We start from the raw sequence: 25,265 nt of genomic DNA on the forward strand, positions 1-25,265 counted from the left end.
ACATCTGGTTATCTATGATTGTTGTACGATCAGTCTTGATGATTGATGAGATGTACGCCACTTGCTTACATTTAGCATAAATATGACTGAATAAACGTTGCTATTGTTTCTATGGATTTATCTAGTAAAATAGAGGCAGAAATACGCATTAAAGGGGAAAATCGCCATATATCCACATTCCCAAAGTCCGCTATAAGATCTCACACGAATATGCACATCCAATCAATCATTCAATCCCGGCTTGTTCTCTTGAATTTCCCCAGTGCGAGTCGCATCGCTGATAGACCCATCAGAAGGCGAGGCATCACCTCTCGCTCCGTCCACCTTCTGTCCTCTCAACCCGCGATAGACATCACGCATCTGTTGAATCCCACCATCAAAGATGGGATAGAAAATCGCAACCAGCATGCTGAGCCAGAGCCAGATGATAGCGACAACCACCCAAGCAATAAAGAACTTCTTCCCAAACACATACCCAGACCCATACATAGGCAAAGGCCAAATAACCCAATGACCCAAGAACGTCGCAACAGACCAAATAGCCGCAATCCTCGCCCACCTCTTCAACTCCTTCTGATCGAAGCCCGCCCGACCAGCATCCTCCTCCTCACCCCCGTCCACACGACCATTCTTATTCAAATGCGCAGTGGTAAGATTACTATCCAGCTTCTCAAGCGAAAGCTTCACCTTTTTGAAATCATTCCAATCGTAGTTCTGCGGCTTGACCAGCGTGATTACCACCGAGTAGATGATCGGCGACATGCAGGATGCAACGGTTCCGTAGAGACAGGGAAGGACTTGACCGGTTGAAGCGACGGTTACTTCGCCGCTGAAGTGGGATGCTGTACCGAGCCAGACGGATAGACCGGTTGCGAGGCCGAGGATGGGTGAGAGGATGGCTGCTGCTTTGCTTTGGCGGCGCCAGAGGATTGTGAAGATCATTGGGAAGATTCCTGGGCATGTGACGACGCCTTTTCATTTATTAGCTCTGTTGATAGAATTGGGGAAAAGGGAGGGAATGGGCATGGGGATGGGGGGAAAAGACATACCGAGCATATACAGCGTCCAGCCAAGATTAATACCAACATAGTGTAGCATGGTACTGAACCCGGCGGAGAAAGCAGCAAAGAAAATAACACCAAAGTGACTAGCACGGATAAGATCCCGATCCGTCGCCTTCTTCTTAAAGTACTCGCGGTAGACATCGAAGCTGAGAATCGAGCTGACGGCAATCACCTGTGCGGAGAGGGTGGATGTGCATGCCATGAAGGTGATTAGGAGGACAGCTGCTGCACCGCCTTTTCCGGCGATTGTTTGTGCTGCGTAGGGGAGGACCAGGCCGTTGCTTACTTCTGTGGAGGTCATTCTCTGTGTATTGTTAGTATTGATTGGTATATATCTAGTATAAAGGGGGAAAGGGGTTAAGGGGAATGGACTCACTCTTGGGAAGGTAGGGAAGTTGGGCTGGTTCTCCAGACCTAGGGCTACGGAGCTCATGACTGTGCCCAGGGCCCAGGGGATGGCAAAGTAGGCGATGCCGCCGATTGTGTAGCCTGGGACTACTGCTGCTGGGGAGGCAGAGAAGGCTTTGATGAAGTAGCTTGTGTCCATCTAGTATTTGTTAGAAGGGAGTTTTTCTTTTCTTCCGGGGGTGTTGTACGTACGATGACTAGGCCGAAGTTGCCGAGGGTGTGGAGGATTCCGAAGAGGATTGCCTGTAGCGTTTGTCAGTGAGTAGGTTTAGATGCGAGTTCTAAGGCTAGGTCTTACACTCTTGGAGGTCATTGTCAGATATGTGCCACTTTGGTTACCAGAGACTGGGTGTCGTGTCGCTGCAGCTTGTAGAAGCTCGAATAGTTCACCGACAGAGCCGATCTGGGGGGTTGAGAAGGCTTTGACGGAGAAATAGCATGCGATGATCATAATGATAGCCGTGTGGAAATAATCGGTGAGGAAGCTATTGGATGGTATAGTTAGTGGATGTTGTTTCTTTTTAGGGCTAGACACAAGAACATACGTTGCTTTGATACCACCAACAAATGTATAGACAGTCACTCCGACGGGCAACAGAAATGTAGCAGCAATAATGTGCATTCCAGTACTAAATTGATTAGCCCGAGAAACATCGACGGAGAAGGGGTCTTACACAGCAGTGATCACAGCAGCGGCGCCGAGCAACATGTTAGCGCAGGCGAAGATGTTATTAACCAGACAAAGGATCATGAATACGATATGTGCCACATGGCCTATAACCCCCATGAAAAGTCAGTTTATATCCGATAATTGAGTCGAAACCTGCTTACCGTATCGAATGCGAACAACCTCCAGCGAGGTATGCGCTTCAGGGATCTTCCGCTTGCAGGATATTCCCAAGAGGGCGAAAAACACAATCATCGGACTGCAGCCAGCTGCAAACCAGAAAGGACCGGCGATACCATAGTCATAGCCGACGAAAGAGGAGCCGAGTAAAGCGGTTGACCAAAGCCATGACTGGATTTTTTTAGTTATGACAATCGGTAACTAGAGGGTGTAGAGAGACGAACCGATATCACAGCGGAGGCAGTCAGACCTGTGCGGATAGTGCGGTTTGCAGTCATGAACCTGGTTGGGGATTAATATGGACTGGACGTATGTGGAGAGTCATTGGAGACGGGGAAAGTACATTTCGGTCTTCTTGTTATCTTCCCCTGCAGTTTTCTTCAGGACTTTTGTGACGAGCATCATTCCTGTTTCTTATTAGTGCTGGTTTCAACGCAGAATTGCAATATTGACTAACCCAGAGCTATAATCGCACCGATGAGAACGACAACGATATACCCAACTGTCTGGGACAGTGGAGGCTGGACAGTCGAAGGGCCATCACGGGCAAGCAAATTCGACATTGTAAGAGCCACGGCTCGAGGGGGTAAGGAATGTTCACGTATGAGGGAATGGGTATATACGTTGAAGACGAAAAAAAAGCACCAATGGAACGATAAGAATATGAATAAAGGTGTTCGGTCTCTATGATCTACGAAGGACGAGCTTGGGACTTAAGAGGTAAGCTTGAAGAAAAGTAACGATTGGGTCCACTATGACTTGATTCCTGCTGGCGATGAGGTGCTTTCTTCATGAGATTGGTCTAGTTATAGGTGTTTTTAGGTTCTCACGATGGCTTTACTTAGTCCGTATCTGGTTATTAGACTGGCTAGCTTCGGTATATGATGATTGATGTAGATCTGGTGATTAATTAGGGTTAGAAGCACATTCTGCACTGCGTAGATGGAGATGCTGTGCAGACACACTTCAGACTACTCAGTCATAGATCATTACGAACGACTGTCAATCCCGATCTAATTCTTCCAAAATTCAGATTCACAAGCTGATAGGAAGAGTAGAGAGAAGGTAGCCGAGGAGATCGGAGGAACGGGGAATGAGATTCATATTTGTGTTCATATTTTTGGTTTTTGCATACAATAAAATGCAAATTAACGAAATAAATAAAGAAAGAAACCGTATAGTTCAGCTGTCAACCAATCAGAAGTGAGTGTTGAAGGTATTTCGTGCTGAGGCTTATCCTCACGCCATCGAGATCCACTGTGATGCTATAACTTCATCTTGGCCAGTTTGGGCATTTCCTAATCGTCATACCATAATTATTCGGCCTTTCCTCGGTTAGTTAAATATAACTAATTGACTGTCCCTCTTCTTCCTCTCTACCGTGTAGAAAATAAGAGTCTTGTACAATATCTCAGCAACTCACAACATGTCTACAACTCAACCATCAGACGCGACTAAGCCTCGCAAGTCACTCATCCTAAATGCCTTTGTGGAGATGAGTATGTTGCAGCACAGCCCTACCTGGAATTCTCATAGCTAACAATTCTACAGCCAGCGGCCACCAGTCGCCTGGACTCTGGCGTCACCCCGAGGACGAGTCGCACCGCTTCAACGATATCGACCACTGGACGGAGCTGGCTCAGATGCTCGAGGCTGCCAAGTTCCACGGCATCTTCATTGCAGATGTTCTGGGTGAGTGGAAAGCTAAAGGGCCCAATGTCTGAATGTGAAGTCCTGACAAGAGGGTTGGTCTACAGGAGGCTACGATGTCTACAAGGGACCCCGAAACCTCGAACCTGCTATCGTCTCCGGTGCCCAGTGGCCTGTGAACGAGCCTTTGGCTGTCGTTCCCGCCATGGCTGCTGTCACCAAGAACATTGGCTTCGGAGTGACTATCACCACCACATACGAGCAGCCCTATCACCTTGCCAGACGGTTGTCAACAGTTGATCACCTTACCAAAGGACGGTAAGTCATTGGATCAAGCTGCATCCTAAATCAACACTAATTGAAATCATTTACAGTCTCGGATGGAACGTGAGTAAGCAAAAGAAGAACAAAAGAGAACCAAACTAATTCAACCAGGTCGTCACAGGATATCTCGACTCTGCTGCTCGCAACTTAGGCCAAGCCGAACAACCACACGTAAGATTCCCTCCCCAATGGCTCATACTCCAACTAACCAATATCGCAGCACGATGACCGCTACCTCCTAGCAGAAGAATACATCAAAGTAACCTACAAGCTCTGGGAATCATCCTGGCGCCAAGACGCCGTCCAACTCGACCGAGAACGCGGCATCTACACCGATCCCACCGGCGTTCGTCAAATCAACCACGTCGGCAAATACTACAACGTCCCCGGCCCACATCTCTGCCAACCAAGCCCGCAGCGCACCCCGGTCATCCTACAAGCCGGCACATCCAAAGCCGGCAAGACCTTCGCCGCCCAGCACGCGGAAGCCATTTTCGTGGCCGGCCACAGTCCCGCCGTCGTCGCCAAGAATGTAAAGGAGATCCGCGAGTTGGCGGCTAGCGAGTTTGGACGCGATCCGCAGAGTATCAAGTTCCTGGCGCTGTTGTGTCCGATTCTGGGTAAGACGGAGGAGGAGGCAAAGGAGAAGTTCGAGTATTATCGCAGTCTGGGGTCTATTGATGGTGCTTTGGCGCTGTTTGGTGGGTGGACCGGGATTGATTTGGATACTTATGGGGAGGATGAGGAGTTGAGGCATGTTCAGAGTAATGCTATTCGGTATGTTTTACTCCTCGTGGTCACTGGGTATGGTGAAGACTGACGGTCTATAGCTCTGCTGTTGAGGGCTGGTCAAAGGCTACACCGGAGGTTGCGAAGTGGACAAAGAAGACTGTTGGCCAGCACATTACTGTCGGAGGTCTCGGTGCCACGCCAGTTGGTACACCCGAGCAGGTTGCTGATTACATGGAGCGGTGGGTTGCTGAGGCTGATGTTGATGGGTTCAATCTGGTGAGTTATACTATTCCCTGAATCCCACGAGACTTGCTCTTCTCTAGAGACCCCCGAACCGAACCCCCATCATGCATGGCTAACACAATTCCCAGGCATACGCCGTCAAGCCCGGCTCCTTCAAGGATATCATCGATCTGCTCATTCCCGAGCTGCGCAAGCGTGGTCTCTTCTGGGATGACTATGCCGTTCCCAAGGGGACATACCGTGAGAATCTTTACTCGCTGCCCGGCCAATCTGGTCCCCATGCGGACCACCCTGCTTCGAAGTATAGATGGAACGCTGGTGTCGATGCTAAGGACGCGCATTTCCCCGAGAACTGAGTCTTGTATTATAGATGGATAAAGAATGGCGAGCTATAGACTTACTCGTCGCTACAATAAAGAAAGGTTGGAATTGGATACGAGTCCAGAATTGCAAAAATATTATCATCAATTTTTAGCATAGACTATCCGTAGATCGCTGCCTGTAGGTACAGAAGGCCCAGGACTGCCTTTGAATTCTAAGGACGCCACTCAAATGCAAATTTTGTACACACAAACTAAGTCAACATATCATCCAGACGCTCACCAAGTACCTTCTCAATCTGCTTGACCCACTTCCTCACCTCCCTCTCAACACTCTCATCCTCATCCTCCATAAGCTCAGAGATATAAGGCAACATCTCCGGCAAAAGCGCCAGCCACTCCTCGCCCAGCTGCGCGGTAAGAGCCTGTTCAGTCTTGAGCGCTGCGAGACGGGTGTGCGGACTATCGCCGCCCGCAGAACGGGCATTGGGCGCCGAGGAAGGACGGAGGTATTTCATAAGGGCGGTATTCAGCTCCTTGTGGTTATCGGTTGAGTCGGCAGCAATGGCCAGCTCGGTGATTGTGGGGACGACGTCGGCGACGACCATGTTGGAGGTTGTGGCGGTTGTGGCGTGGCCGAGTTGGGCGATTAGGGGCCCGGAGATACTGGCGAGATGGGAGGGGCTTTGCCAGAATTCTGGAGGTTGTTAGCATTTTACTCGGGGCGGGGGAAGTATGGGGGCATGTGGGAACGTACCATCTTGATCGTGCTCGAAGGACTTGCGCAGCATGCGGAGGGCTGCTAGCCAGAGGGACTTTTGGGCCTTGGAGGGACCGCATGTGTTTAGGACACTGATAACGTTCTCCAAGATGTAACTAGAGTACCCAGTGACAATGGACTGGAGAGTGCCGAAGAAGACTTCGAGGAACTTGTAGAAAGTCGTGAGACGCGAGATTCGAGCCGCCGCGTCTGTCTTCGGGACACCAGTGGTGGCCCACTCGACGAACTGGAGGAAGATGGGGCGGAAGGTGCTGTCGTTGAGCTTGTAGATCATCTTGATTGTGACATCGTTGAGCGCGGCCTCGGCCTCGTCAAGAGCAGACGATTCGAAGATAGCCTTGTCGCCAAGAGCGATCTGCTCACGGCGCAGATCGAACGCCTTGAACAGGATCTTCGTGAGAACACCAATGTTCTTGGCAATGGTTGACTTGGGGTGCTTGTCGACCGCGACGGTGACCACTTCCAAAAGCTCGTTGACAGCAATGGGACCAGCCTGAACGGCGTTTTGCCAGTTGCGATCGACAGCACCAAGGGTGGCAGCCACGTCTACCTTGCGAGCCATCAGGCGCAGGGAGTCTTGACGGCTTTCATCACTGGCCTCCTCGATATCCGCGTTAGCAGACTTGAAGGACAACACCAAAATCTTGTCCAAGTGACCAGCTGAGATCATGAATGGCAGGTGGACGAAGAGAGCAGAGAAGAGTGTGAAGATAGCGTCGTGCAGTCGCGAGTTCTCCTTGCCAGCAGTCAGACTCAAGTCGAGCAGTTCCAATGAACGCTTGAGTGTGTCTGGGAGGGCAGGAATCATGGCCTGACCCAGCACCTCGGCCATAGAGGCCAAGCACAAGATACCCATGTAACGGATGCGGTCATCGGATTGGCCAAGGCAAGATTCACTGGCAACCACTCGGGCAGCAGCGATAACCTTGGATGGGTCCTTACGGCCGTACTTGTCGGTGATACGATCGATGCACGAAACAGCAGCATGCTTGAGCAGCATATCCGGAGAGGACTCGACAATGCTAACCAGAATAGGCAGGAAGTCCAGAACGCGAATCTGAGACAGATTATCGCGCTCTGCGGTCTGGCGCAGACGAGTCTCAAGCAGACGGAGAACCTTGCGGCGGAGCTCGTCATTGGGGCCCTGGAGGAGAACCTCGATGGTGTCCAGGAAGTCGACGAGAGACAAAGTACTAAACAGAGCACTGAGAACCTCGCCACAAGCGTGGTTGACGGGCTTCATACTCTGTACGGCCTCGCCAATGCTGAGAACCTGCTCCAGGACGCGGGAGAAGCAAGCGCGGGACTGATCCGCAACGGGGCCATCAGATTCAAAGGCTGTCTCAAGCTTAGACTTGAGAGAAGAGTGCTTGAACAGGTGAGCGAGGTCACGCAGGAGGTCGACGCAAATGCTCTGCGGATCGCGACCATCGTCGCTGTTGATTCCAAGAAGAACCTGGGAGATACTGGGCTTGGGCTTCAAAGAGTCGCTGACCAAGTTGAGGTACTTGCTGTAAGTGGTAAGCTCCACGACAGGAGTGGTATCCGAAACCAGACCAGTCATCAAAGTGAGGACATCCTTGTCGGTAGAGTACCGGTTAGCAAGCATGGCCAGGACAGCGAACAAGAAGTCTTGTGTGCCAAGCTTGCTGATCAACGCATGGAAGAGTCTCAGGCGGCGGTGCGAGGGGATATGCTCGAAGGCTGCAGTGAAACTGAGCAGCAATTCGGATGTTCCAGAAACAACATCTCGTTTCTGGTTACGCAGAGATTGGATGAGGGCCGGAACAACTTGATCGATGGTTTGGTCAATAACCGACACAGAGTAGTCATCATCCTTGCGGAGAACAGTACTGCCCATGAACGTGAAGATAGGCATGACACTGTGGAGGACCAATTCAGGCGCAATGACAGACAAGCTTCCCACCAAAAGAAGAGCTCCGTTCTGAACCTGGGGGCTGTCTGTAGTCCGCACGCAGTCCACAACAAGGTCAGCCCTGATGACGGATGTGTCGAACTGTGGCTTAGCAGAGCCCTTGGACTTGTTCACAATGGCCAGAAGACTTCCCAAGGTCAGCGTGAGAAGGTAGCTCATACCAGATTGGATCTGGGACTTGAAGTGGTGAAGAGCGGCGAGAGTCTGGAACAATCCAGCGACCAGCTCAGGGTGGGTTTCTGGGGAAGAGCTGTCCACGATCTCCAAGATGAAAGTCATCTTGTCCATCAACTTGCTGAGTTCCGCCTCGTCCTTGACAGTCATAGCAACCATGTTGTTCTGGCTCGTGCGTCTGCGCTTGGGTGCAGGACCGACGGACTCAACATCGGTGATAGACACAGGAATCTTCTCAACAAACTGCTTAAGAACAGCACCAGAAAGCTCGACGGTACGGAGCACATCTCGGCAGTTGTTTGGCAAAGAAGCATTTGCGGAATCTCCAAGAGAGATGTCGAGCAACTTCTCGGATGCGGCCAGCTGACGGTCTTCATGGATCTTCGGCCAAATCTGCTTGATTTGGCCAAAGCAAGCGGCAACAAAGGCCGGGCGCAAGGCATCGCCAGAGCTAACATTAGAAAGAAGAACATCGATGGCGTCCTTGTCCTTGGAAGTGACAATAGCAGCGATCAGATGCTCAGTCTCAGACGCCGCAATACGCTCCTTGCTGCAAATCTCTTCAACTTCCTTCTCGCTCAAGCGGCGCCAATCTTCGAGTAGCGGGAGAAGCTCGCTGGTCAGCGTGGCAGTAGAAACTTTTTCAACGCTGTTGATCAGCTTCAGCAAGCCAATTTTGGGTGCAAAGACCGGCACCTTGACAATATGAGAGCAGAGGAAAGTAAATAGACTGAGACGGAGGGACTTCTTCAGTTCAGATGCACCCGAAGCCTCGGACAGAACATAGCCCCGTAGGGTAGCCTCCACCGTCCTGCCAATGTGGTTAGGGTCAAGAATAGACTCCTCCAAACCAGGAAGCAATGCACGCTCCAAGACCTTTTGCGCATCCTTGGCTGGCAGCCATGCAAGATCCGCAGAATGCTGTCCCTTGCCATATATCGTGTCGTGGGCCCAGGGCTTTGCGCTATCACTAGCCTTGGAGTTCTTCTTGTACAGAGAGTCGACAACAGCTAGAACACCAGCAGTCTCGCGGCGGATGCGTTCGGAAGGATCCGAGAGAGAAACAAGCAGGAACGGCAGCAGTGTCTGAGGATCAAAGTCCGCGGGCGCAGATGACAGGACAGATGATACGACGTTCAAGGCAGCAATCTTTGTTCCGATGGGGTAGTGGCCAGCAACGACTCTGATGAAGAAAGATAAGTACTGAGGAGACTTGATAGCCTGTGATTTGCCAAGGATCGGCAGATTGGTGAATAGCTCAAGCCTCTCCTCGGAGTCCACAGCCAAAGCGAAGACGCGTACCAGGTTGTCGAATTCGACAATAGATTGCTGGGAGAGGAATGATGAGGGGTACAAGGTCTCACTGGTCAAGGACTCTAGAGCTGGAGTGAAGGAGTCGACTTCGGGCTGCTCATCTGCATCGACCATATCGACATCTTCGGTAGCTGGTGCTACAAGAGGTGCCTCCACAACAGTCTGGAGATTGTGTTCCAGGGCTGAAATGTTGAATGAAGCTCCTGTCAGAGTCTTCCGGAAAATAGGCTGGAGAGTTTCCGAACGGTTAAATCCTTGCACCAACTCAGCGAGCTGGGTCTGGGCGTCCAACGACATCCCACGGGTTTCATCGGTGTTGGAAGCGGCTTCCAGAACTAAGCTCATAGCCTTGCCAATTTCGCCCTCACCAAGCAGCTTGCGTTCAAAGATAGAGGCCAAGATTGCAAGGCGAGAGTTGTCCTGCTGGTCAAGATCCGTCAAGCAGCCGGCAATGATCCCCAGCAGCAGATTCGATGTCTGATATTCGGCAGCAATTTCGGAAAGTTGGCTGATAGGGTTTTTGAGACGCAAGATACCCTTGAAGACCTTTCTCGGGATTGTCACCGTAGGCTTGTGTTGAGAAAGGACCGATAGACAAATTAGACCAGATGTTTTGGTATCTTCAGTCCAAGACCCCACAACACTCTCCATGACGCCATTAATCACATCGTCCGAGAGGAAGGCTTTTTGTGCCAGTACAACACAGATCATGTAGCTTCCCACAATCAATTCCGAGGCCTTTTTCATTGTAAAAGCAGCACTGAGCACCGGCAATACCCGTAAAAGGATATCTTCATGCTTTCGCTTTTCGGTCTCCCTTCTGCCTGATCGAGCGCCATCCAACATTGTTGCAACGGCCTCTGTAACAACTCCAGCCCAGAAGGCGAGCAGTGCGTGACTCTGTGCTTCCTGTCGACACACTTGAAGGACGTATTGGTTCAGTTCAGCGAAAAAGGCCTTATTCGTTGCGGCGCTGTGAACAAGCGGATGCCTCGGCGGGTTGATGAGCCCATTCTGGTATGGCTTGAGTACCTTGAAAGTCGTCGGAAGACCTTCCGGAAGAATTGATAGGAGGTTCAAGAATAACGGTGTTGTATGGTAGGGAAGGAACGTCAATAACACGGCAGTGGTGTTGAACTCATGGATCCTGTCTCGCAAGTTAGCTAAACACGTCTCAACATACTTCACACCACCTCATCCCGTTTCATTTCCTCACCTAAACCGCCTCACAAGCCAATCCACCGCCTTGACCGCAGGACTTAACTGCAACCTGCCGCCAACCAAAGCCAAGAAAGCTTCAATCGCACTGTCCAGCTCCTTGTTTTGCTGTAAATTCATCTGGCCGCGGTCTTCCGCCTTGCTCTGCTCGCTGAAGATCGTACGATCAAACTCCGCAAACCGGGGGTCCAACGAGCACAACTCCTGGAACCCATCATAACAGATATCATAGATTGCATCGAAGTCTTGACTCCCAGCGACTTTCGCATCAAAAATCAAAGATTGTGAGTGTGACACCCTTTGCGCTTTGAGATCAAGCTCGTGTGTCGACTTGGCCGCGATTTGCGACAGCTGCGCGGCAAGAGACGAGGCCATCTTGAGGTCTCTTTCGGCGGGCTGTTGGTGTTTTTCGATTTGGTTCTCACAAAGTTCGGCAGTGACCCATATCCGTAAGCTCCTTTAAAAACAACCTCTGCGTTTTTCTGCGAACCAAGACACTGGGTTCTGGCAGCCTGAGGTAGGTCTAGGCTTTCATTTAGTATGCCGCTCCGAACAGACGGTTGACATTTTTTTTCTGCTCGGCGCCTTCACCGCCCTCGGAAAAATCATTTCGCCGACTTATCTGATCGCGATCGACTTCCCGATAAGCAAGCCCGAGTCACCACGATGGACTCACCTGGGTCACAGGTTAGTTAGCCCTCATGTTGAATTGATAGATAGACCATTCTAACGAGCTGTAAAGGGTGTTCCACGATTCTCCAGTTTCCGACCCCCTCCGACCTCTGCCCCAACTTCCGATGCCGGCCATGAATCCGGACGACATAGTCGTCGGCGTTCTCGCCATCGCTCGCCCGAACAACATTGGCGTCGGCGCTCTCGCCATCGCTCGCCCGGACAACTTAGGCATCAGCGTCCTCGCCATCGCTCGCGAGTAGAGCGAAATACCCCTTTGCATGATCATCGTGAGAGAGAAAACAGTCGAGGCGGTGGCTCAGGTGAGAGTATCGCTGAAGAAGGCGAAGAAACTGAGCCCTTAGTGGGTGGAGAGGCCGATGAAAGCAAACACGCGGAGGGTGAAGCAAACGCCGAGGACCTTGGGTTCGTCGTCGATGTCCAAGGTGATCGTGACATTACGCGTTACGGTGCCAATCAATACGAGTCTCCAGCGTATCGTCGCAGCGGTACTGGCTTTGTTGTTGGGCTCCCCGGCGAGCGTGTCGACTATGAAACTCGACATGAAAATACCCTTATTACTCTTCCTGCCAACAGGGTTACGGCATCCCAGCCAAAGCTTTTGTCTGCTTTGGATCAACGTGCTTTGCATACGACTGTTCCCATTCCTGTTGCCAATCGACGGCCTCTCGTCAACCCGGCCAACCCAGCTGCCGACATTGATGATTCTGCCGATTTCATTTCCACGGACTCCCCTCCTGGGCCCCGAGTTGCATCGAGTGCTGCTAGACTTAACGCTGAATCCTCGCGTTTCGGTGTCCCCCCTTCCTCCAATGAGGAAGAAGACGAAGCAATTTACGAGGAATCCGTTGAACATCAAGTCGATCCGAGCACTCGTGAAAACGAGATCCTAAATCGCAATGCTGAGTTGATTCGCGCAGTGAAGCATGATCCTCTGAACGCCAGAGGATGGATCCGTCTTGCCGAACATCAAGAACTCGTCATCCTCGGAGTGAGACCCGACGATCGTCCTCTTAATGAGAACAAAAGGCAAGCCGTGGTCAGTGCTATTCTCTCGATTTATGACAACGCGCTGGACGCCAACCCCCAACACCCTGAACGCGACCGCCTCGTGTTGGGGCGGATGGAACAAGGGGCCAAAGTCTGGGATCCTGAAGAGCTCTCAAACCAATGGGAAAAAGTTCTTCGCTCTGACTCCAAGTCAGTGAGTGTCTGGGTGGAGTACCTTGATTACTGTCAAACGAACTATCAGAAGTTCGATTTCGACACTTGTTACAAGGCGTATCTTCACTGCATGAATACGCATTCACGTGTCGGCAGCGGTAGAGACAGGTACCTAATCACTTCGTACCTATTTTTGCGTCTTACTTTGTTCCTTCGTGAAGCAGGGTACCTCGAGCTGGCCATGGGCTATTGGCAAGCAATCCTGGAATTCGTGGTGTTTCGACCCCCGGGTCTTGCTGATAACCATGAAGAAGCCTTGAGAACGTTCAAGATGTTCTGGTCGCCTGCATATGTGAAGATTGGGGAGCATGGCTGGCGGCCCTGGAACGCCGGCTATGACCCTTATGCCCCCAAAGTCCAAGTCGCCAACCCCGATTACGAGTCGAGGGCGTATTCCCCTGAGTCGTTTGAAAGCTGGACAAATGCGGAAAGGGAACGCATGATGCGAAACCGCATGCCGTCACACGAATTTGAACCTTTAGCTCAAGAGGGCGGGGTGTTTGAAGTGCCCCTTCTTGCTGATTGCACGCACATTCTTCAATGCTTCCGCGACTTTGCTGGAACATTTGGCGTCGCTTTGCTGATTGATGCTTTCCTGCAGTTCTGTCACTTGCCTCACTTTACGTGTCCTGCGAATCTACATACCAGTAGACTGTGGATCGGCGAGAACTTCCTTCGAAACCAATATATGGATGACTGGCAAAACAAAATCACTGAATGGATGGAATTTCACGATCATGCCTCAACAACCACCGTTAAACCGTTTGCGTTCAGCCATCACACATTCATTCCCACCGCAGACAGTCTATTTTCAAATCCAGAGCTGTGGTTCTCATGTCTAGCCAAGTGGGCTGCGAGTGCTTCCCGGCCGTCCTGTATCATCAAGTCCGATTTCGTCGTTGAGACACTTTTTTCTCTCGCTCAGATTTTCGAGGAGAGCAGCTTTGGTGAATACGCCATCGCAGTGTCTTTCGCATGTGACAGGGACCGAGCAAGGAAGCACGCAAAGGCATTGCTAAAGCAACGACCAAACAATTTGAGATTGTGGAATTCTGTTGCGCTCATGGATTGGCGCACTGGCAATAAGCCATTGGCTGAGGCAGTGTGGTCAAAGGCTTTAATGTCGAGCCGGGAATTTCCCGACCACGAATTTGTAGAAAGCGCACTTTTGTGGAACTCATGGATTTGGGAAAAACTTCACGCCGGAGAGAATGATAGTGCAGCGTATCTGTTGAACTCCATGCGAGAGGGAGCCCCTAAGCAATCGTACGAGCCAGCCGACCAGGAAGAGTTGAAACCCGCAGATATCCTCAGACTCACCCAGGTAAGAGACGATCCATCATTGACCTCAGTGAACTATTCCAAGCTAACTCATAACAGCTTTTGCGCAATGCCCAGTCTAGTGCCTTGGAATGCCGGGGATTCCAAGCTTATGCAGCTTACACTGATTGTCTTGCCATCATCCGCTACATCCTGGATGCGTCAATTGGAGATATCCTCAAGCCCTACGACGATGCTTTGCAAAGGCTCAGCGACGGTCTCGAGTCCGACATTATTTCTAGGACCTTTGGCAGCGAATTACTGCACCAAGCGCGAGCCAAATTGGTGTACCACTACGTTACAACCAAGCCTGCCCAGTACAGACCCATTGAGGTCCGTAACATATTCCTAAGCAGCCTGGAAGCCTTTCCCCACAACACCATGTTCTTGGCACTATTCAAATGGAATGATGCCCGTGTGGACATGACCCACCGCTTCCGCGACATCATCCACGCCACCATCGGAGAAAAGGCCAGAACAACCAAGCAGGCTTCGGGAAATGGCGCTCAAATTGACCGCGTCCCCATCACGACCTACCTATTCAACATCTACTGTGAGATGGGTCGCCCTCGCCAAGGCAACTCATCCCCTCACTTGGTCCGCGCAGCATTCGAGCGAGCAATCGGCCACGGTCCTGTTTCAGTCGGTCAAACCCCACAACGCCGACATCTCGAGCTAAACAGCTCAACATCTGCGCAGAACAATCTCACCATCTGGAAGTTGTACGTCCTGTGGGAGGCGCGCGTAGAGCACGATTTCGCTCGCGCCCGTAAGGTTCTTTTCCGCGCCCTGCGCGCCTGTCCCTGGTCGAAGGAGCTGTACATGCTCGCCTTCGAGCATCTTCGGGACGATATCGTCGATCTGTCCACCAAGCGCACCCTCCGCGGTGGAAAGTACGTCTCTTCGGGGTTCTCGAAGAGAGAACTCCAAGCTCTGTATTCAGAGATGGTGCGCCGGGGAATTCGTATCCACCACCACCTGGTGCACTACTGGGCCGATGAAAATGTCCCGGCTGACGATAATGGGGGGTTCTGAGAACACCTCAATCTACTTTCACAGTCCGGGAGGAAGAGGGAGAGGGGAGGGGTGGAATGGGGAGTGAAGTTGGAGGGGGCGCTCTTCAATCAGCAGAGTGAAGGGGTGTTGCCAGGCTTCCTTCGCCTGCTTGTAAGATAAATGTCGGAGATAACTCATGCCGAAGATGTTTAATGGTTTAACTTTACCGTTTATTCTTAGGGCCTTTAGCGCCCGCCGGGCCCCAGCCTCAGTTGCTGAGTGTCATTTTTTTTGTGACCTCCAACTCCAAGTAGATTTGGATCACGTGAAATTTATTGTTACCATTTTTGGAAATTGGGATCCCTGAAGATCGGTAGTGGGCACTGGTCACATGATCATTTATCCCAGTCCTTTTCCCATTGGTTCGTTATTCTGGTGATCGCCTACTCCGTACAATGTAGTCTGTTCATGACCCTGTTGATATCCGCGACAGAAGATAATACCCTGTGATCCACAACAGTCCCTTTCCATGTGCAATGTCCAAATGTTGCAGTCCAAACCCCCAAGATAACATTACTTACTTACATGTAGTTGAATATACCTCAATTCATAAGATAAGCGAATTAAAACACCCGCCCTGAGCACGCCATCTCATCTGAAATTGAGCACACTCTTGGAGAGCCGCAGGGCTTAGAAATCGGATTTGAAATCCATGTTATCAACTTCGCAACTTCCAAAGAGCGGGGTATTATAAAGACAGTTGATTTCACCATGCCGAGAAGCTGCATCCAAGTTGACAAAGATCAGACACGCGAAAGACAACTCGATATGGCAGACTCCCAAACCCACCGCCAGCTGCACCTCACGGCTTTCATGAGGCCGGTCTCGTTGCATACAGGTGCATGGCGATACCCAGGCTCATATCCCGATGCCAACTTCAATTTCAAACACATCACTCACTTCGCTCAAAAGCTCGAGGCTGCCAAGTTTGACGCTTTCTTCATGGCCGACCACCTGGCCGTGTTGAATATGCCCGTGGAAGCTTTGAAGCGCAGTCATACCGTTACTTCTTTTGAGCCTTTCACGTTGCTCTCCGCTCTGTCTGCTGTGACAGAGAAAATTGGCCTCGCTGCAACCGCAAGCACGACATATGACGCGCCGTATCATGTTGCTCGGCGGTTTGCCAGTTTGGATCATCTGAGTGGCGGCCGAGCAGCATGGAATATTGTGACTACGGGAAATCCGGAGTCGAGTCATAATTTCGGCTTTGATGAGCATCTGGCCCATGGCGATCGGTACAAACGTGCCCGTGAATTCTACGATGTTGTCACGGGACTATGGGATAGTTTTGCCGATGATGCTTTCACTCGTGATATCGAGACGGGAGAGTATCTTGACCCCGCAAAGATGCACGTGTTGAACCATGTCGGTGACGACCTGAAGGTCCGTGGACCATTGAATATCGCTAGGCCACCGCAGGGATGGCCCGTTATTGTACAGGCCGGACAAAGCGAGCCTGGGCGACAGCTGGCTGCTGAGACTGCCGAGGTGGTGTTTTGCAGTCCCAGGGATATTGATGGCGCGAAGGCACTCTATGCGGATATCAAGGGGCGGGTGGAGAAGGCGGGACGAAAGAGAGATCAGTTGAAGATCTTACCTGCGGCGATGATTATTGTTGGAGATAGTAAGGAAGACGCGCAGCGGAAGAGACTCAAGTTGGACAGTCTCGTGCATTATGACAGTGCCATTGCTTCTTTGTCAATCATGCTCGGGACGGATGTCAGTAACCTCGACCCGGATAGTCTGTTGCCGGATGATCTACCAGAGACAAATGCGAGCAAGACAGCCAGAGAGGCGGTCGAAAACCTGGCAAGAGAGGAAGGACTGACGATTCGCCAACTCGCGCAACGCTATGGTGGATACTCGGGGCTGGCATTCCTCGGTTCGCCAAGTGATATTGCTGACGAGATGGAGATCTGGCTGCGTGAAGAGGCCTCGGATGGCTTTACCTGTACATTCCCGTTCTTGCCACAGGGTTTGGAGGAGGTGACCGACAGATTGATTCCAGAACTGCAGCGAAGAGGCCTATTCCGCAAAGAGTACACGGGCTCAACACTGCGTGAACACTTTGGCCTGCCGAGACCTGAGAATCGATTCTTTAGTGAGGCATCTTAATCTGATGTAGGCAATATAGGATTAGCAATGAGATAAGATGCTGGTCACGGTATCTGCTGCCCTCCAAAGTCGCGATGTTCACGTAGCAATAAATCAGGTGATGAGACAGATGACGTATTTGGACAGTAACAGCAGTTGGTAAGGAAGGTGCAGCTGACACTGACAGTATTCCATTGCAGCGCAGTTTCCCTAAAATTGACTGCAGTACTGCCACTGCCGCTTATCTTCCATGTCAACTGTGCACAGAGTGTACAAAGTGTTCAAACATCGGAATTAGACAGTAGGTCAAGTCTATTGCTATATTACTCCTACAGGTAACAGCCCAGTCAACGCCCCAGTACCCCCATATAATGTGTTCGCTCCTCTCGCTCAGTCCATCGCCAGGAAATCATGGGTAAGTAATAGCAAAGAAAAGAAGATTCGTAACTCGTATCATTCGTATACGGTTGAAGCGCAAGACGCAACGGTACCAGAAGCAAGACTAGAAGTGTTCCTTCCAGAATTTGAATCGGACATCCTTGGTCGACGACGACTTGGCTGCATCGCTAATTTGCATCGCAGCAGTATTAGGTCCACAGAAATATACTCCTATCTCCGTGGCAGCAGCACTTTGCAGACCCGTCATGTAGGACTGATTCAGCAAGCCAAGTCGCATTGCCGTGAAAAGGCGCTTGAAGTCCGGACGACCGAAGTTCGTCCGACTCTTCAGCTCCGTGAGAGGGTCGAGGGCTTGGCCGACAGAGTTCAGGTAGATATTCGCAGCGGTATCGGCGTCTAGACGCTGGGTGAGGTAGGTGTGGATGCGCAAGAACTCGGCACTTCCCTCGCTGGCAGCCGCGCTGGCAGACTGTGCTTCGAGGGAGGATAACAGAGCCTGGAACCACTCAAACGAGGAAGTGTCCTTGCAGACCCAAATAAACTCTACACGTCGTAATCGGCGAGGAGGGTTGGGACTTGAACGGAGATGCCAAATATTTTTGAGGATAGAGGCCCAGGGTGTAACACCGATGCCGGTGCCGATGAGTACAGCGATTTCGTTTTCGAATACATCCTCTGCGGGTGCACCATATGGTCCATCCACGCGGATCGCGGGCATGGTTTGTCCATTTTGCAGTGCGACTTCGTACATGCCGTTAGGGTCGAGGCCTTCGAGGTCTTTGGCTTGCGCAGGACCGCAACCGAGTGCGTCTCCGAGTGCTCGGGTGAAATCTCCGACTTGACGAACGTGAATGCTGAGATAAGGGTCGAAGGGACAGGAGGTAATGGTAAATGGGTGCCATTGGGTACTGGAAACATCAGGCACTTGGAGGAATAGCCATTGTCCGGCTTTGTACTTCATGCCTGGCTTGCGAAACTGGATCTCCATGGCGGCTAGAGTCACCGATTAGCCGAGTTCAATTCCACAGTACCGAGGATGGGGTCATACCATAGGGATGACGGATAACCTTTGTGATTACCGTCGGGCGTCGGGCGCGAATCTCCCTGTACAGTCGCTCGAAGAGATACAAAGCCCCGATCACCAACTCCCATCTCCACCCTTCATAGCCTAAGCAATGGTCCCAGAACTGTTTTCCTGCAAAGGGCGAAAAAGGGGCAGCGGTGTCCCGTACAAAGCATCCAGTGGCGTGTGTATAGAGCGCCAACATGAACGGAATGAACAAATGATGGGCATACCAAAAGGTCTCATATGCTTGCTGGCGGATGCGATGATGTGCAGTGGTGTACATCAGCATCATGCACAGAAGCATGACATGACCAGTGATACCACTTGCACGAGTGAAATGAATTGTGACTGCCAGCTCTGGCCGTATCCGTTCTTTTTCAATGTTGTAGAAACTATATCGGGTTAGCAAAGTGGCCACGACAAGCGGAATGAGGAAGCAGCTTACTTCACGTAGTGAGCACCGGTATGAATGGCGGTGAATACCAACATTGAATAGGCTACCTGGCGATGAAACCAAGCCGATTCGTCGAGCGGTAGCCATCTGATCTGCGGCCTCAACCATCGAAGGATATTCCGACACATCGGAAACAGGATCAAGGTACAATCGACCGAGAGCACAAGGCCCGCGCCTCGTGATATCCAAACTGAATAGGAGAGAGCATTTAGAGCCGCCAGTTTAGGATTTGATGCCTGCATGTACCTATGCGAACGTTAGTCAAGAATCTCCGAGCCAAGGTCATTCGAGTGCATACCAGCCTACAGCAAAAAGACCAATATGTAAACCCCAGAAGAAAAGATGAAACAAGACCTTGGAAAAGGTCAAGTCCGTTCTCTGGAGCCAGGAAGCCTTTACGGCTGCCATTCTGGCTTTTTATTTTTTTCAGAAATGTCGACCGGCGACGGATTATTCAGGCGATAATCAAAGGAGTGACGTGTCCAGACGGTTGACCAGCAACCCGGTGATATGAGCTGCAATGTTGTCCGAAGTGAGATCCCCTAATCCCCATTCAAAATAACACTTCGGTACCAATGTTGAGATGTTCGAAGCTTCAAATTCCTCCGTTGTTGCTTCTCCATCAACTTGGTCCAAACTCCGAACTTCGGGGGAGTTCTCTCTTCGACGCTCAGAAGCAGAATGTCGGAATATTACAGAATAGACCAGAGTATCGTTCGATGCCTGATAGTTGAAGAGAAGACCTCACAACTTTTCAATAGTGCTTGGTAAAGGTGTACAGGAACCGACTTTGTGCTTTGCGCGCCTTGTCGCGAGCGCTGCTGGCTTTTTCCCGTGGATCACGCGATAGGTATCCTAGCAAATACCAGTGTGTGATGGATACTTGCGAAGGAATGCGAAGTATTATGATTCAAGTCGTTCCCGACATTGATGTCGGTGGATCGAAGCAAGGCCGGGGGAGAGTTGGAGGTTCAAAAAATTCCAGTGAGGTGGTTTTAGCTGCAGGGGTGAGGGGAGTCAATCTATAATTAATCGCTTCTAGCGGGCACTACACCCAAACTACGGCTTTTGGTCCAATGAAGAAGTTAAACCTCGACTAGTCCGTGCTTTAGAATGCTCGGGCATATATTTCCAATAGATCAAGACGAGTCTAGAGGCCAGAATGTCCGTTGCTTACAGAGCTCGTCAAATCTTGCCCGCATCACTGCGTGGACTATTATCCTTCTTGGGCCTGGCTCGATCCCTCCAAGGCTTTTTTAGATGTCCCGACTGTGATCCTGGTCCTCTGGTTGAATTAAAGTCTTGAGCAACTTGCTATTTTTAAATGCCGTTCGTAGCAGGCACACCAATCATCAGCGAAGAGTTATGCGCCATAGTTTATAGCCAACATGACATGCTCCCCTCAACTTCCCCGCGATGAAGCGAGACCAAAGGGAAAAAGGAAGCGGACAGTGTTCGTCCAATCTGATCTGATTCGGGATTTCGCCCAACAGACGGCTTGAATGGCGTGGAAGCTAGGCGGGTGGAAGCCGAATTTCAAAAGGATCAATATCCCGAATGAGGTAACAAAGAGGCTGGTGAATGGCCATGGGGGTCTGTGACTGGTCGGTGTTCAATGAGGCCAGCGAAAAAGGTTGAGAGAACAGCCTATCACCAGCCTCCTGCAAGCGCTGTACTTTCGTCACACGGAAACCCCGAGAGTCGATCGGTAAGAAGGCCTGTCATTCGATCCAAGATGCGGCCTGAATGGTGAGATGGACGATTTCGCCTAAATTTAGAATCGCAAATTGCCTCGAGCTATCTGCATTTTCCTCAACGACTTCCTGGTCAGATAATGATATTCTCCACTCGGAAAGTCAGGCCGAGCACTGGTTGACTCTGCAGAAGATGCAGAAAGACGGTGTGTGATGTGACGGGCATCTCTATTGTGTAGAATTGAATTAGAATCAGGGCTACCGTGGTCATCTGATCTGGAAGATCTTAGATTCCAAACTGTTTCAACGTAAACAAAGATGAGACCAGTCTCTGACAATCTCAGGTATTTCACGACATCCCAGGCCTCGGTTGAAACCAGCATTGATCAAAAGGAACAATTCGAATGTTGATGAGACTTGAATGCCCTGCGCGTGCCTGCAGTTTCATCACGCGCTAAGCCCGCCCCGGCTATAGCCCCGGCCTCTGATTTGCAGCCATCCACTTAGCGATCCGCTCCGTCACATCCCACATACATCACCACTCACCAATCACACAGTTATGACGCTTCTTGAAGAATCTCACCATGAGGGGTTGTCAAGGATTCGACGACTTTTTCACCAATGATTGGCTTACAATGCTTGCATCCGTGCGGATCACGGTTTAACCCTATCATCCTCGCCGCACCAACCCCGAGCATACAGTGATACACATTTTTGGCGCGCAGCTATCACATCCTGGCAAAGTGTTTGCGGTATGATTTTGAGTTATCGGAGGGGGTTGCTAGTCTAAGTATAGATTCATATACCCGGTCCTGTCTGCAAGCATGCCACTTGGAAGAAGCTACTTTTTTACCCCATATCGGATAATGTCACCTCGATGACCCCAAGCAATATCATCTTCTCTCCATGTGCTTTGGATTACTCAACTCAATAAACACATCTATGGTCTGCTGGATTACACGATGAAGTGACACCGAAGCAAGTATCTTGCGACACTTTGCGCCCAAGATTAACTTCACACTTCGTTGCTCATACCGAAGTGACTTTATTTCCTCCGAGACCTTCGCTGGACGAATCTCTACCACACACAACTTTCACACAGCCGAGAGCCCGTAGCTCGACACAATGGGCAGGCTGATCAAGAACCATTGGGGGCGGTTAATCATTCTCACCGCAGCAGCTTGTATGTTGTCCACTGAACAATCCCAAATTCAAAGCCAGCACTAACAGTATCAACCAGATCAAGTTGCCAGCGCCGTCGAAGGCTTCATCTGGCCCAAAGTATTCTGGGATTTCGTCTCCAAGAACCTCGATGCGGCCGTCGCCCCGGTCCCCGTCCTTCAAATCCTAAACCTCATCATGGGCCTCGTCGGTATAGCCTGGGAATGGCCTCTCAGGCCACTTGCTGGTTCAGTGCCACATCGCAGCATCGAAATCCGTCTCATCATATACCCCCTCAGCGCAATGCTTGCGGCGCTTCTCTACCAAGGCACCGACCCTGCAATATACTACTTAATTGGGATTGGTGTCTATTTCTGGGCCTACAGTGAAGGCGAGGTACGTTTTGCGGATCTGATGCAGGCTGTTCCATGCTAACGAATGTATAGGTCGTTTGTCCGGAGCCTTGGACTTTGCCAAAACGGCATGGCCTACTCAAAGTATAACGATATGGTGTGCCGCATTACATGCAGCGGACACAGATCATGTATATAGCCTAATATATAACGAACTTGATGACTTGAAGTAACATTGGCACCTAACTATAACGGATTTCCTGATCGACGTATCTAGACTCGCCAGTTGGTTCTATTTCTCGCCAGTTGGCTCTATTTCTCGCCAGTTGGCTCTATTTCACGAGGCCCCCACTTAGCACGTGTACGCGCACGTGATCATCTATCCAGGCAGAAACAAGAGACCATCGTCATCTTGACAGCACGAGCTGCACGACCAAGTGGACCCCTCAAGCTCCAAGCCCCCAAATACCCACTCAGATGCTCTGCGCCATACCTATGTGTCATAGACACCTCAAACCCGAGCCGAAAGTCAGAACTGACCTCCCGGACTGACACCATCGGTCCCGAATCCCAGAAAGAAAACAAGATGCCCTCGTCTACAGAACGCAAAGTCAAGCACGAGGAAGCCAATCTCGCTCTCGAACCAGCAGAGGATGTCCCAGTCAACAAGATCACAAGCTTCAACGGCAGGTTACAACAATACCTGCACAGCAGCAGCGCAACACAAGAGACGAACGCCACGAGCACGGTGACATCGCAACGCAAAACCACAAGTAAGGTCGAGAATCAAGCAGAAGAACCGACGGCTAGCCCAAAGCGCCGAAAGGCCACCACACAAACGACATCAGCAAGCACAATCATGCTCCCACGCATGACCCGCTCCCGCTCCCGCTCAATACCGACACCGACACCAACACCAACACCCCCATCCCGCCGACAAACCCCAACAAAACGCAAGCGCACCCCCCAAATCCCTCCCACACCCCCAAACACAGGACCGCAAGCAACAACCTCCCTCCTACGCGACACAATCCCAAAGAACCTAGTCCTCCTTCTCGTCGGCGTGAACCCAGGAATAATGACCGGAATAACCGGACACGCCTACGCACACCCGTCCAACCTCTTCTGGAAACTGCTACATTCTTCCGGCATAACGAGCATCCGCCACATACCCGCCGACACATACAAGCTGCCCGCGCTGTACAGCGTCGGCAACACGAATATCGTCGAGCGGCCGACGCGCGACGCGAGCATGCTCAGTAAGGCGGAGATGGATGCCGGTGTGCCGGTGCTGGAGGCTAAGGTTGCTGCGCAGCGGCCGGAGGTGGTGTGTCTGGTTGGGAAGAGTATTTGGGAGGCTGTTTGGAGGGTTAGGAAGGGGAGGGGCATTCGGAAGGAGGAGTTTCGGTATGGGTGGCAGGGTGAAGGGGAGAATATGGGGAGGTGTGAGGGGGTGGGAGGGGGCGCCGGTTTTTGTTGCTACGACGACTAGTGGGCTTGCGGCTGGGATGAGGCCTGCGGAGAAGGAGGCTATTTGGGCGGAGCTTGGGAGGTGGGTTGTTAAGAGGAGGGTTGAGAGGGGGTTGGAGCCTGTTGTTGTTAAGGATGAGGTGGTTGTAAAGGATGAGGTTATTAGGCCTTCGATTCCTGGATGATTGACTTGTGTATATGTAGGTACGATATCGAAAGGAGGTTGTGCCATGTTATGACGAACTATGATCACGATTGCTTACAATTACTGTGCCACACATGGGATGTCTATGAAGTTTCAAAAGTATTTCTCATTTGTAGACGAGTAAAATCGCTCATCATTCATCATCTCATGATATCAGGTAAAGAAGCCTGTGAGTCCCGAGAGGTAAAGCTAAAGACGGCAAACACTCCCTCCGAGCCCATTCCAGAGCCGAAGAGAGAGGTAAAATGCACCATCTTGGCAAAGGACCATGCTTCGAAGTGTGGTACGGACGATCGAAGGATATGGATATCTTAATTCAAGGTGGAGAAGGGGTAGAGGAGGGGAAGGTAGGAGCCCAGGGCGTGCTTCGTATGAAGACACCGACACCTATCCTCATTAACCCAGGGTAAGGGAAGGTGGTGCAATTTAGCGAGAGGTGCCCATAGCGCCGTTGGAGTCGTTCTTGGATCCCTCACGCTCGCGTGCCTGTTGAGAAGAGGGGTTAGTCTGCGACCCCGCGATTGAATTTAGAATCAGAGCACTTACCGAGGAGGCCTGGTATTCGCCGCCTTCAAGAATCTTGGTAATGCATTCATCCTCATTAGTTGTGCCGAACTCGTTTTGCAAAGAGCTCTGGCTGGCGGTGTCGAGGACACCTTGGGCTCCGTGGCTGTACTTGAGTGTCAGTGAATTGAACGGTAACAAGCTGTCGCCATTGTCTTGGATGACACTTACGAGTGAGTGAGGAAAATCTTCCAGCCGTTCAAGACATTGGAAAGGGCAATGCTGCGGTCATTCTTCCACTTCTGAAGGATGTCAAGGTCGTCAACGAAGACGATGAAGTCGTCAGAGCGACCCTTGTAGAAGATCTTGGCAGCGGTTTCGTTTCCACGAGGCATGTTGGAGGGATGAGAGATGAGTTATTTTTGGATATGAAGGAAGTAGTTTAAGTAGATGATTGTTGTAGAGTGAAAAGAAAGGTCAACGGGGTAAAAAGCTGTGGTTTAATAGCTGGGAGCTCCGGTGATGATGACTGATGACGTCACCTAATGAGCTGAGCTCGAC

The 25,265-nt window shown here is 51.0% G+C and overlaps 8 protein-coding genes across 8 annotated transcripts; 4 read left to right on the plus strand and 4 right to left on the minus strand.

Moving 5' to 3' along the window:
* Positions 1 to 222: 222 nt before the first annotated feature.
* Positions 223 to 2,882, minus strand: N7515_003149 (sodium:solute symporter family protein; the record flags this gene model as incomplete). The annotated part of the gene is made up of 11 exons (XM_056663893.1): positions 223 to 971; positions 1,050 to 1,368; positions 1,441 to 1,611; positions 1,665 to 1,715; positions 1,771 to 1,957; positions 2,018 to 2,101; positions 2,147 to 2,246; positions 2,304 to 2,490; positions 2,544 to 2,601; positions 2,663 to 2,726; positions 2,777 to 2,882. 11 exons carry the CDS (start codon positions 2,880 to 2,882, stop codon positions 223 to 225), a joined length of 2,076 nt encoding a protein of 691 aa, XP_056522950.1.
* An 863-nt stretch (positions 2,883 to 3,745) lies between these two features.
* Positions 3,746 to 5,624, plus strand: N7515_003150 (LLM class flavin-dependent oxidoreductase; the record flags this gene model as incomplete). Its single annotated transcript, XM_056663894.1, has 8 exons — positions 3,746 to 3,818; positions 3,871 to 4,011; positions 4,077 to 4,287; positions 4,344 to 4,356; positions 4,405 to 4,464; positions 4,514 to 5,070; positions 5,124 to 5,301; positions 5,397 to 5,624. The coding sequence occupies 8 exons, from the start codon at positions 3,746 to 3,748 to the stop codon at positions 5,622 to 5,624; spliced, it is 1,461 nt and encodes a 486-aa protein (XP_056522951.1).
* Positions 5,625 to 5,842: 218 nt separating this feature from the next.
* utp10 (snoRNA-binding rRNA-processing protein UTP10) lies at positions 5,843 to 11,386 on the minus strand (the record flags this gene model as incomplete). Its single annotated transcript, XM_056663895.1, has 3 exons — positions 5,843 to 6,285; positions 6,346 to 10,940; positions 11,010 to 11,386. The coding sequence occupies 3 exons, from the start codon at positions 11,384 to 11,386 to the stop codon at positions 5,843 to 5,845; spliced, it is 5,415 nt and encodes a 1,804-aa protein (XP_056522952.1).
* A 291-nt stretch (positions 11,387 to 11,677) lies between these two features.
* N7515_003152 (uncharacterized protein) lies at positions 11,678 to 15,283 on the plus strand (the record flags this gene model as incomplete). The annotated part of the gene is made up of 3 exons (XM_056663896.1): positions 11,678 to 11,698; positions 11,754 to 14,252; positions 14,309 to 15,283. The coding sequence occupies 3 exons, from the start codon at positions 11,678 to 11,680 to the stop codon at positions 15,281 to 15,283; spliced, it is 3,495 nt and encodes a 1,164-aa protein (XP_056522953.1).
* A 789-nt stretch (positions 15,284 to 16,072) lies between these two features.
* Positions 16,073 to 17,419, plus strand: N7515_003153 (LLM class flavin-dependent oxidoreductase; the record flags this gene model as incomplete). Its single annotated transcript, XM_056663897.1, has 1 exon — positions 16,073 to 17,419. The coding sequence occupies one exon, from the start codon at positions 16,073 to 16,075 to the stop codon at positions 17,417 to 17,419; it is 1,347 nt and encodes a 448-aa protein (XP_056522954.1).
* Positions 17,420 to 17,900: 481 nt separating this feature from the next.
* N7515_003154 (putative NADPH oxidase (NoxA)) lies at positions 17,901 to 19,725 on the minus strand (the record flags this gene model as incomplete). The annotated part of the gene is made up of 4 exons (XM_056663898.1): positions 17,901 to 18,790; positions 18,846 to 19,255; positions 19,309 to 19,563; positions 19,616 to 19,725. The coding sequence occupies 4 exons, from the start codon at positions 19,723 to 19,725 to the stop codon at positions 17,901 to 17,903; spliced, it is 1,665 nt and encodes a 554-aa protein (XP_056522955.1).
* A 2,411-nt stretch (positions 19,726 to 22,136) lies between these two features.
* Positions 22,137 to 24,180, plus strand: N7515_003155 (mismatch-specific DNA-glycosylase; the record flags this gene model as incomplete). The annotated part of the gene is made up of 4 exons (XM_056663899.1): positions 22,137 to 22,194; positions 22,252 to 22,568; positions 22,917 to 23,968; positions 24,018 to 24,180. The coding sequence occupies 4 exons, from the start codon at positions 22,137 to 22,139 to the stop codon at positions 24,178 to 24,180; spliced, it is 1,590 nt and encodes a 529-aa protein (XP_056522956.1).
* Positions 24,181 to 24,626: 446 nt separating this feature from the next.
* Positions 24,627 to 25,099, minus strand: N7515_003156 (SBDS family protein; the record flags this gene model as incomplete). Its single annotated transcript, XM_056663900.1, has 3 exons — positions 24,627 to 24,686; positions 24,747 to 24,870; positions 24,936 to 25,099. 3 exons carry the CDS (start codon positions 25,097 to 25,099, stop codon positions 24,627 to 24,629), a joined length of 348 nt encoding a protein of 115 aa, XP_056522957.1.
* Positions 25,100 to 25,265: the final 166 nt, after the last annotated feature.

This window comes from Penicillium bovifimosum (assembly GCF_028826915.1).
Source record: "Penicillium bovifimosum strain IBT 22155 chromosome Unknown utg000003l_segment0_segment0, whole genome shotgun sequence".
Taxonomy (NCBI): Eukaryota; Fungi; Ascomycota; class Eurotiomycetes; order Eurotiales; family Aspergillaceae; genus Penicillium; species Penicillium bovifimosum.